The sequence below is a fragment of the Camelus bactrianus genome, chromosome 11 (assembly GCF_048773025.1).
Source record: "Camelus bactrianus isolate YW-2024 breed Bactrian camel chromosome 11, ASM4877302v1, whole genome shotgun sequence".
NCBI lineage: Eukaryota > Metazoa > Chordata > Mammalia > Artiodactyla > Camelidae > Camelus > Camelus bactrianus.
In genome coordinates, this window is record NC_133549.1 from 61,142,030 (window position 1) to 61,154,349 (window position 12,320).

The window sequence follows — 12,320 nt, forward strand, 5'->3', positions numbered from 1 at the left end:
GGAGATGGCCCACATTCTGTCTATGGAATGTGTACCTGCGTTTAACCTGAGCACCCAACCCCCATACCTCATGGCCTTTCTCTTGCCTTTCAATGTATCTCTCTGAATAAATCTACCTTTACTCAACGATGGCTTGCGCTTGAATTCTTTCCTGCCTGAAGCCTAGGACCCAGACTTGGCGGGGCATATCCCAGGGGCTCAACTGAAGCCTGGGACATGGCCCTTCTCACGCCCCACATCTGTTTTCTTGCATCAAAACCAGGGTATAAGGGAGAATGTGGCGAATTATGCAGTTTCCAGATGGGTCTAGAGGGTAAGTAGATAACCTTGGAAGGCCTTGGAATCATGATAGAATTAGGTCTTTATCTTAGGGCAATAGGAAGCTGTTGACTGAAATAAATGAGCAGCCTAAAAGTTAAGAGTTATGTTTTGTTTGGCAGGAGGACTCGAGCCAGATGACAGCCTCTCAGATCACTCTGAAGGACTGCTCCCAAGAGGGAGAGGAGGAGCTAGGATATATAGGAGCTTTACATCAAAGACTAGGTAGTTGGAACAATAAAAGATTACTTGTTATCTAAAGAAAAGCAGGCATCTCAAGTTGAAGAATTTAGTGCTTTTCTGTGTCTGGGAGGAAGCAAACATTTGGGCTCATTGAATTCATTCCTTTGACAAGCACCTAGCTATCTAGGGCCAGTATCTTGTCCTTTCTTATTCTGAGTCCCTTCAGAGTGCACCATTGTGAGTGGCTGCAGAGGCTGGGCTGCAGGCTTGTCTTTACTGGGGGGTGGCGGTAGCTGCCCATGACTTGATGGTTTCAGCATTCTTTGTTTACTGATATGGTTTACAGTATTTTTTGTTCACAAAGCCAATGGAATGCTGTAAGCAAAAGAGTGACATAATCAAAATCACATTACTTTGGCCATAGTATGGAGAGTGAACTGAAAAGTGGCAACACTGGAGGTAGGAAGACAAGTTGGGGGCTGTTGCAATCAAATAGGCAAGATGGTAGTGGGAATGGAGAGTGTACAGAATGGAGAAATTCTCAGGACACAGAATTGACTAAAGGACTGGGAAACGAGGAATAAGCTGTGGCTGCGGCTTAGGTTCCTGAGTTGAGCAAATGGATGGGAAGTTGGTGCCACACTCCGAGATAGGAAACAAAGAAGCAGATGGTGGGGGATGGGAAGATGATGAGCTCAATTTTCAATGCATTGTGTTTTAGATGTGTGAGTCATACTGATGCAGGAAAAGCAGATGTGGGGCGTGAGGAGGTCCATGTCCCTGGGCTCAGTTGAGCTCCTGGGACGTGCCCCACCAAGTGTGGATCCTTGGCTTCACACAGGAAGGAATTCAAGTGCAAGCCACAGTTGAGTAAAGGCAGATTTATTTAGAGAGATAATGCATAGAGTGTAAGGCAAGAGAAAGGCAAGGAAAGAAGTGTGGGAATTGGGTGCTCAGGTTAAAGTAAAGTAGGTACACACTGGCTAGGCATGGTGTTACCAGTTTTTATGGGCTCAGTAGCTTTACATGCCTACAGGTGGGGCCATTCCAACTACCCTGGCTGGGATTCCCAGGAATCTGGCCACTACCCATTCTTTAGCCTTTTGTGGTTAGCCTTGGAACTGTCATGGCGCCTGCAGGCATGTCATTTATCACGCTGTTACAATGAGCATATAATGAAGCTCAAGGTCCACTAGAAGTCAAACCTCCCACCAACTTAATCCTCAATCCTCTTCCACCATTTTGGTGTTAAATTGCTGTCATTCCTTGAATGTATGTGCCCTGCCCTCTCTCCTCTTGTCTCAATACAAGTAAAGATGTTTACAGCCTTATCATCTAGCTATTTTAATCCCTGTTTTACAGATGAGATTGAAAAAAAAAAATCCCTGAAATTTCAAGATGTTGGGTAAATTGGGATTTACACCCAGGTTTATCTGACTCCAAGGGCTATGCTTTTTCTACTATAGCCCACAAAATTTTACCCAAAACTCTAGGAGTTAGATATATTTCAGGATTTGGAATTTTCTGGATTTTAGAAAGCTAATAGGTGCTTATACTTTGTATTACCAAAAAAAAAAAAAAAAAAAAGACTGGGCCAGTATCTTACAGTAAATATACACATTAATAAATCTTCAGTGAATTTTGTGAATATAACACTAAGTGAGATAAAGGACTATGAATAGTGTCCTGATAGTTCAGGATAGGTTTTGCCACCAAATAGGTAATATAAAAACTTCCTGTTTTCAGGGTACACTGGACTTTGGAATTGTGGATAAAGATGTACCTTCTAGGATAATGCAATAGCATGGAAGTCAAAGAAATAGAGTTTCAAGAGGAAAGTGGTGGTCAGTGGTGTCAGATGTTACTGAGAGATGAAGGGCAAAGATTAAAGAAAAGCCACTAGATTTGATGATCAGGAAGTTAAGACAGTGCTTGCTTCGGCAGCACATATACTGAAACTGGAATGATACAAAGAAGATTAGCATGACCCCTGTGCAAGGATGACATGCAAATTTGTGAAGTGTTCCATATTAAAAAAAAAAAAAAAAGGAAGTTAAGAGAGACATCTTCAGAAGCATATCCTTTACTAGTACAAAGTAATGGGAGCACAAGGCAACTTTTAAGGAGTTATAGAGTAAGACAAACTACGTATCAATAGAATGGTTAAAATTAAAAAGAAAAAAATTGAAAGACAAAAAACTCTAAGTATTGACAACAATTTATAGCAAGTGGCATTTTCATTCACTGCTGGTGGTAGTATAAATTAGCTTAAGCATTTTGGAATACTGACAGTATCTACTAAAGCTGAAGATTTGCATAACACATGACCCAGCAATTCTAGTTCTAGAATATGCTCAGCAGAAATGAATGCATATGTGCTCTGAAACACACATGCAAGAATGTTTATATTAGCTTTGTTCTGCACTAGTGGTAGATTCATGGGCATTCATTATATTGTAAATAAATTAGTTACAAATACATAAAGACTGCCATTCATGGACTACTGATGGTACTTGGACATGAACCAAGGACTATAATTAATTCAAATCTATGCACTGGGGTCCGTAAGGAAAGGGAAGAGGTGTAAGTTGTTACTGATAATTGTCCTTACGGATGTACTACTCCCTCCAAGTATGCTAATGATAAAAGCAAAGGAAGAGGTAGAGAGGTAACTTGATGGCAACCTTGAGTCTGCCATGCCAGGCCTGGACTGCCCTTGTTGGGCTGTACCCGCAGGTGGTGGTGCATGTAATAGGGCGATGCTCCAGGAATCTTGTACTCAGCCTGAAGTTGCCATCCTCCACCGGGGTCGAGGCCTTAGTTCCTACAGAAGAACTAAAAGATATTGTTATGTATTTTCCTTGTGGAGGAACCAGGACCCTGCCCCAAGGCTGCACTATTGTTTCTTGACTGTTCCTCCCTGTCTCTACATCCCCTCCCATCCCTGATCAGCTACTGTTTGAATCTGCCCTTTGGAACTCAGGGAAGGTAAAAGAGGCTGAATGAAGCCTATTTCCTACAAACAAGAAATGGGAGACAGAGAGGATTTGTACCAGGGAGGACTCCACAGAGTCCTGCTCTGTTACACCCTTGCTTCCCACATGGTTTCCTCGGATTGTCAATCAGAGGTCTCCTGTGCTTGTTTGTGGTGCTTAGGTGGAATGGCAGCAGGGAGTATGGAATACAGAGGGACTGAGTAGATTAACAATGGACTTGAGAATCTTGGCAATGGTGGAAAATATATTTTAAAAGGAAGCTGGAGGCAAATCTCTCCTAGAAAACTTAAGGAATAACAGTCATTGAACTTCTGTCCTATGACTTCAATCATTTCTTCCCTACCATTGTTCCTAAGTTTCCTCTTACCTACATTTGTTTAAAAGTAATCAAACTCCACTTCTATCTCATGATTCCTTTGATCCTCTCCCAATATGTGACTACTCTGTTTGAAATAAAGCCCAAGTGGACCAACATTTTGCATCAAAGGGTCGGAGCAAGAGGTAGAGCTGTAAGTTTAAGGTCTGTGTAATTGGAGATGGTGAATATAATAGCTGAAGGGATTTGATTAGCGATGCCTGAGTGTTCTGACATGTCTGAAAAGAAAATATAGGTTCAAATTATTTCCCTCAAGTCTGTCCAGCACAGATCAACAGTTGAATTATTATTTTCTATAGATGGAATCAAGGCAGCCCTGCTGATGTAGCAGCAGATATATAGTTTTAGGACATTTGGCATTCTGGAGAGCTCACTTCTGCTCCCTCTTTTGAGAAAAAAGTTGGTTGAATCATTGCTTTTCTGTCTTTATTTGACCGATTTTTGCCAGGTGTCAGCTTACTGGATAAGAACCCTGCCCTGAAATTCTACTTTCCTTGGCCTCCCCTCTGTTGAACTTCATTGAATAGAATGTGTGACTCCTGCCTAACTTGGCTCTCTTCATCCTAGCTCATGCTGAAGCAACTGGACAGCTTGGCTCAGAGTCCAAGGAATTAGAGACTGCGACCTCGTGGCTACACACCCCCCTTCCTCACATGGCCTGTTCCTGCCCAGTATGGTTTGTGAATAGCTCTTGGCCATTACCCCAGAGGAGAATAGAGCTACCAACAATAGCAACTCCTTTTTTAGCTTGGATCTCTTGGTACTCAGGACTGTGGACTTAGGAAAACCCAAAATAACCTATGTAATTACAGTGGGTTACCCTAACAGTCTATTTCTGCTATTACCAACCTTAGATGCCACTCCAATAGATATTTAGCTGCTTGTAGTGGAAAGAGTACTGGGCTTACAGCCAGATAGACCTAGATTCAAGACTTAGCTTGGCTATTTACTAATTTTATGACATTGGGCAAGCCACTAATTTGAACCTGTTGGAATTGAATGAGTGCCTGCCTGTACATGTAAGTGCCTGGAATGCTGCAAAGTGTTATACAAAGTTAAACCATTGCTGATGGGAAATGGGGGATCAGAAAGTTCCAGAAAAAGAAGAAATTTAAATCTACAAAAAGCAATTGAATCAACTTGAGGTAGGATGCTGCTTACCTTCTGTTCCACACCATGCTCAGTCTTAAAGACAAACAACTAAAACTGTAGTTTCCATTTAAAGTTAAAGGCAGTTTTCCCCCTTTGTTCATGGTTAAGTTGGAAATGGAGATGAATTTGGAGGTTCCTTTCATACCAAGGAATGATGAAGTAGGAAGATGAGTCTATTCCTGGTTAGTACTTTCCCTGACATGCTAACCATGTCAGCAAACTGGTTTTCTCTGAAGTTAAGCCATTGTTTTTGTCACTTGAATTTTTATTTTATATTTAGTTAAAGAGATTGGTTCTTCAGACTTAGACATAGTTTTGCTGTTTATCACTCTTGTGCATACGTGAAAAGGTAAACATAAGTGAAAGAAATTGACTAAAGGTTTTCTAAGGCAATACAACTTCATCATAACTGCCACCTTGCTGACCGTGATTGTAAGATCACCTGATCTCAGAGATGGTAAAATAGGGGAAGTTACAACAGTAAGCACCCACATACCTGCCACCCTGCCAAGACACAGAACAATTCCCCATACCCCACACTGTTGTGACCCTTCATGCATAGCCCCCCATCACGCCTGGAAGTTACCCCCAAGGATGTAAGTGAAGCGCATACCACAACCACTTTAACACTCACTGAGGACATGCTGGTGGTTCTGCCATGACTGTGCTGGCTCTTCATCCTCCTGGGCATTTGCTGGCCACTACTGACATTGCTGTGTTGATCTGTCTTGGGCCCACACACTTGGCTGCTGCCATGCGCCCAGCACTGACGTAGCTGCTCCTGCTGCTACTCCTGTTATTGTCCCTTTTGCAGGCCCTGTAGCTTTGGGGACTATAGAAGACTGTGCTTGGGGTGGATTCACTGGGTGGTCCGTAAACACAGAAGGCATGGGACGCACACTGGACTCCCTTTCCCACAGCATAGTTAAGAGAGGGGCCCCGAACACCTCAAAGACCATGTTACGGTTCCTGGTGCAGACCTTATCCTAATCCCCTTCTCCATGGAGCTCCTGTGCTAGGGGGAGAGAAGCAATAGAGCAGAGAAGACAGAACAGGGGACTGGAAGGGTCTGCTCCCACCTCTTCCTGTAACTGAGTACATTGAACACTTAAATCCAGGCCAATTTTTGAGGTCATCAATCCAAGCTCTCACTTGATGTGGGAATCCCTTCTACAGCACCTCTATCAAAGGATATTTCTAGTTTTGTTTGAACTGTTCTGGAACTAGGAAGAGCACTATTAGAATAACCCCAGTGAACATCCTCACATACCTTTATTTTCTTTCTTGTGCTAGTATTTCTATAGGGGTTGCTGAGTCAAGGGAATTTTTACATACAGATAGTGAGGAAGAGATTGTACATATAGTTCATACACCCCCATTATAGTGATTTATACAAATGCAGGGCATGGCAGCCATAGGAAGACAGATTACAGTTCAAACAAAAAACTCTCTAAAAAAAAAAAGGATCACAGGAGATCATAGTGCTTTGATTGTGGTAGTAAGGGTACAAGAAGAAATTGGACTATTATCGTAGATCAGTATGAGATTAGAGGCAATAATACCTAAAGAATGTCTGAAATTGGGCCTTGGGGTATACTCTGGAGAATTACATGAAACTCTCCAGTGGGGCAAGTCCTTCAGCGGGGGTTCATTTAGGATTGGATTCTGTTACATGGAATTTATTTCCCAGGTAAGCCACAGAGAGTCTAAAATCTTTGCAGCTTTTGATTGTTCTCCCACAGCCCCCTGGCCCCGTCTTGCTGAGTTGCAGCAGAGACTTACTGCTTGGGTTTTCTCATCTCTGATTCAATAATGGGCATGTCCACTGTGTCCCCAGCTGGGATGGCCTAGTGATTTCTGTAACCCTCCACTGATTGTCTCAGGAGATAAATGGGCTTTTCCTAATAAGCAAAGGAGTCTTCCATGTGTCTGAAGGAATACAAACCTGCAAGTAAGAAAAAATAGTGGCAGGCTACTGCTCCTCAAACTTCAAGGGAAGCACACTGGATGACTCCAAAGGCTTTGGTAGGCCTGCGACCTCTTCCTTTGATGACCTGGCCATGAACAGCATGCTCTTCATAGCCTGTGGCTGGTCAGGCCAACAGCATGACAGCAAGTGGCAGAGAATAGGGTTGGCAGGTTCAGTCTCCTTGTCACCATTTGACATGGTTGTGTATGTCTATGATGTCTCATCTTTTGTTGATATGGATGAAGTTGCTCTCAAAAACATACTCCCCTTCCTTGTCAGCTGTTTCTGAAGTTCCCTTTAGTGGTATCAAATTTGCCCACTATACAACCAGCCACTGTGGGTGTACTGCGGTGACATGGAGTCACTGCTCATGGTTGTGAATGAATATTGCCAGCCATATCAGTAAACAAAATGCCTTGGCCATCAATTCATCAGGTACTACTGCTATTCTCATCAGTGAGCAGAGGGAACTTAACGATGCAGACAAGCATATAGCCTGGCCTCTGCTGCCACCCTCAACCATGTGCCCTGAGGGAATTCAGGATGGGAAAGAACAGGATACTGGCCCTAGATAGCTAGGTGCATATCAAAGGAATGATTTCAGTGAACCTGGGTCTTCACACCTTCCCATACATACAAGGGCTAAATTCCTTAACTTGAGATAGCTAGTTTTCTTTAATTAATAGTCATTTTTTGATGTACCAACTACCTGGTCTTTGTTCCCAAAACTCATAATATACTGGCTTCTACCTTGCCACTTTGGAACGGCCTCTTAGAGTAATCTGAGATGTTGCCCTGGGCTGAGTCATCAGAAAGTCCGCCAAATAAAACGTAAGTCTCAACTTTTAGGTTGTGCATTTTATTTCAGACAACATGGTTATAGTTTATCAAGAAAGTAACGCATCTGGATTTTACCCTGATGAAGGGGTCTTAATAGTTTTCTTTGCCACGTAATAAACAACCACAAACTTAATGGCTTATAGCAACACACATTTTATTATCTCACAACTTCCATTCGTCAGGAATTGGGGCAAGGCTTTGAAGCGTCCTCTGTTCAGCTTCTCACAAGGCTGCAATCAAGGTATAAGCCAGGGCTGGGGTCTCACCTGAAGCTTGGGGTCCTTTTCCAACTTCACAAGACTTGAAAAAATTTAAGTTGCAGAACTCATGGTGCCTCTTTCGTAGCTGTCTGTTCCCTTTGCAGCGTAAATCAGTTTCTTAAAAAATCCTTACAGTGGTCTAGCATCTCATTCTTAAATGAACCAAATATTAAATATGGTTAATTTCGGCCCATATTATTTTCTTCATTAGTTTGTTAGCAACTTGAGGGTAGAGCCCTGAATCATTCATGTTTGTCTCCCTCCAGCGGGTTCTAGTCCAGTCCATTGTTTGGCATAGCTCAAATCTCATTTTTGAAAAAAAAAAAAAAATCAGGTGCAAGAATAAGGTGAAAACGTGAGAGAAAGAGTGTGGAAAAAGCAGAGGGAATTTGGGAAAAGTTAGGGTGGAAGGAAGTGGGAGACACCAGCGGAACTCAGCCACTTTTATTTAAATTACAAAGTTGCACCACCTAATGCGACGCCAGGGAACTCTTTAAGATAAGCCTCTCGCGAGAGGAAAGCCGGCCCACGAGGAAGTGTACTTCCGTCCTTGCCCCGCCTTCCCTGAGCCCCACCTCCCTGTCCTCACTCCCGCCTTGAGCTGGCGGCGTGTGACGTCGTGACGCGTGCGTGGCAGCGGCGTGGGGGGCGGGCCCACGGCGCCGGAGGAGGAAGTGGTGTGGTTGTTGCTCTGTTTGCGCTAGCCGCTGCCTCTTGGGCGCGGAGAGAGGTAGCAGTGGCCGCCGCTCCGTCGCGCTTTTCTTCTGTTCTCCTCCATGTCCCCGGGCTCCGTCGCACCTCTTCCTCAGGCCGCCGCTTACCCCGGGGTCTATGGAAGTAATGGAAGGACCCCTCAACTTGGTGAGTGGCCCACAGAGGGTTGCGTCCACCCTGGGGCGCCTTTGCCTAAAGAGTCTCTTCCCATCCCCGCACGCCGCTAACCCTGGAGGCTGGGAGGCGGGTTTGGCGCGGGTGGTCTTAAAGGCTGGGGAGCGCAGGCAGGCGTGGCGCTACGGCGGCTCTGGCCACACTATGGCAGACGGCCCTTTGCGGGGGTCCCCGGGAAGGTCCCATCGCCTCCGGACGCCCCAGGGCCCTGGGCGAGGGGCTCCCGCAGGACGGGGCTGCCACCTCTCCAGGCCGGAGGAAATGTCTCCAAGCGCCACGTAACCACCTCTCTGCAGCAGAGGTACTGAAGCTGGCCAAGGCAGAAATGGTGTGCAGTGCTGGTTCCAACTTATAATACGGAGAGCTGAAGTCTTAGCCTCCCCACTGTGGAGAAATGGAGCATACCCTCTTTCATCCCTGTTTCCCTTCACCCATATCTCACCTGCCTTTAGAGGCATAAACTTAGAGTCTCCCTTCTCAAGTAAGTTGGAGACATCTGGGAAAAAAGACAGGGCCGTCCTTGTTCTTAGCTTCATCACTAGGCATCAGGAAAATATGGTAGATGTTTACCTTTCTCAGAAAAAGTTGCTAGCTCATTTTCTTACTAAGTTTTTAGGCATCTCAGGTATTAAATCAAGGAGGAACATGAGTTGTTTTCTGACTGGCCACTGCATCTTTTGTAGGGAAGCTACCTATTTTGGATAAATTTTTTTTTTTAACTTCAGGTTTCAGACAGGAAGAACTTTTAAGAGCCACAGGTTTGCAATTCACCTGCGATGGTGGGATTGGGAAAAGGGACGTATGGAAAATAATTAAGTTTCTCAGGTTGGAACTCTGAGACTTCTAATGTGGTGGAAGAGGCACACCTGGATTTAAACCACCTTGTAGAGAAGCAATAGAGCCTGGTTGATTTAAGAGTATAGATTCTGGACCTGTTTGGATTTGAATTCTGGCTTTGTAGCTTAATAGTTGTGTGACCTTGGGCAAATTAGTTGACCTCACTGTGGTTTGTTGTGAGGATTAAAGGAGTAAATAAGTGTAAAAGGCTTAGAACAGTATCTCGTTCATAGTAAAGTGTAAGAATTAGCTATTATGATACAGACCAAAACCCTTAATTTAAAATCTCACTTGTGAAATAAGGTTTGGATTTGGTGATCTTAAAAAGTTTAAGATTCTAGAACTTAAAGCTGTGGTTCCCAAATGACTGGTGCCAGGTTAGCTGCTATGAGAAGCACCTCCCAGTTTTATTAAGTTGAGCCCTAACCCCCTTTGGTAAGAGTTGTTTATACTTAAAAAGAATTGGACTAGATTTATGATTTTTTTTTTAAATCAGGGAAATATCTTGCACTTTTCTTGTTTTTAAGGTGACATGTAGTTGGCAGTGAAATATATTGAATGGCTAAATACCGAAACTTAACAGGAATATTATTAGAAATAACCAGCAGTTTACAAAGTGCTTCAAAGTTCAAGTGTCCTTGCAAAGTGACCATTGGTTCAGTTCCAGCTAACTTCACTTTATTTGTCTGCTTGCTGCAGCATAACTCCAGCCAACTGCCCCACTAGTGTGTGGTAGCTTAGGAAAGGACTCGAACTAAGTGACAGTTGTAGATGGAGCAGCAGAATCACCAATTTAGGAAAAATTAAATGTTGGCAATAGTATTATCTTTTTATAGAGTAGAATTTTGAATAATCTTGTTAAGGAGGCTAGCATAATTCCATAATCCAGCCATAAAATTTATGTGGACAAGAATTCTTAAACCATTTGAGATTTCAAAGATCTGAGTTCTAGCTTAGATGTTTTTTGAATGATAACAAAAGAACAGAGATTAACATTTACTTGAATCATTTTTACTGTGCTGCTAAGTACCAGTGACATGCCTCTGAATATTGTCACTCAGTTTAGAAGACTGGGTTGATTCCCCCCTGTGCTCCACAATGTATTCTTGTAGCTCATTTAATACATAGTAGTTTGTACCTCTGAGTCCCCTACCCCTGTTTTGTCCCTTGCACTTCCCTCTCCCAATTGATAACCACTAGTTTGTTCTCTGTTTGTGAGGTTGTTTTTTTTGTTATGCTCACTAGTTTATTTTTTAGATTTTTTATATAAGTGATGTCATACAGTATTTGTCTTTGTCTGACTTAGTTCACTTAGCATAAAACTCTCCAAGCCCATCCATGTTGTTGCAAATGACAAAATTTCATTCTTTTTTATGATTGAGTAGTATTGCATTGTGTATATATATATATACAACATATTTATCCATTCATATATTGATGGACACTTAGGTTGCTTTCAGATTTTGGCAATTGTAAATAATGCTGGTATGAACATTGGGGCACTTGTATCTTTTCAAGTTAGTGTTTTCGTTAGAAGATTGAATTTTTTGAAGACTGTCACATTCTTTTATGTCAGGAGATACCTGATGTGGTATCCAGTTGACTCAACATGAGAAATACTTCTCAGTGCTGATTTTGAGTGCCTTTGAAAATTCTGTTAGTGTATACAAGCTTTTTCTAATGACATCATAGTCCAAATTGATTGCATAAAGACTTATTACAGTACCTAGATTAATAATCACATATCCTCAGAGCATCCTTGGAATTTAGTAAGAACTAAAGTGCTTCCCAGTTTTACAGATAAATAAGCCTAGATTGAGAGAAATTAAGTAATAAGATCAAATTTATTATGGATCACACCTTATTTTGATTCATGACCTCTTTCTAGCAGTGCTTCTATATTAATGTATTTATTTTCATTTCAATATGGTCTTTATATTGAACTGTAGACTCTGTGTCAGTATTTAGTGTTTCAGCTCTAGTTTTTTTTTTTTTTTTTGAATTAGTTGGGGGAGGTAATTAGGTTTACTTATTTATTTTTAGGGGAGGCACTGGGGATTGAACCCAGGACCTTTTGTATGCTAAGCATGTGCTCTACCACTTGAGCTATACCCTTCCCTCTTCTAGTATTTCTTTATGTTAGGTTTGCAGTAAGGGCTGTAGGTTTATTTCCCACAGTGAATTTTTAAGATACAAAAGAGATCAGTTTGAAGTATTTTAATATATAGTACAAATATTGTGTTCTAGTTTTCTGGTTTTTGAAGTTGGTCAGAAGAAAAATAGGATAAATTGTATTTCTGTGGGGTTGGGGGAATAGTTATCCTTTGGACTCTGAATCAAAGTTTTGTTTCATCAGTTTTCTTTTTGTCAAATTTTAATATGGAAAAATTTTAACTTATAGAATTACTTAGTGTATGTTTAGGCATTTCTTTCCATACATTTAATTTTGACAATGTGAGTGCTGCTAACAAATGTCAAAACTTGAGTGAGATAATTTCTAG

At 42.2% G+C, this 12,320-nt stretch overlaps 1 protein-coding gene and 1 non-coding gene across 3 annotated transcripts in view; both read left to right on the forward strand.

The window, feature by feature from the left end:
* Positions 1 to 2,429: 2,429 nt before the first annotated feature.
* On the forward strand, positions 2,430 to 2,536 carry LOC123617713 (U6 spliceosomal RNA). The gene has a single exon (XR_006725919.1). It is a non-coding gene; the product is annotated as a U6 spliceosomal RNA (small nuclear RNA).
* Positions 2,537 to 8,728: 6,192 nt separating this feature from the next.
* NRBF2 (nuclear receptor binding factor 2) overlaps positions 8,729 to 12,320 on the forward strand; it is a 29,117-nt gene continuing 25,525 nt past the window's right edge. The window contains exon 1 of one of the 2 annotated variants that reach the window (XM_074374080.1): positions 8,729 to 8,955. In XM_074374080.1, coding sequence (XP_074230181.1) covers positions 8,871 to 8,955 — 85 coding nt within the window. In that variant the 5' untranslated portion in view covers positions 8,729 to 8,870. The remainder of the gene's footprint in view (positions 8,956 to 12,320) is intronic. The other variant, XM_010957928.3, reaches the window with a different exon arrangement.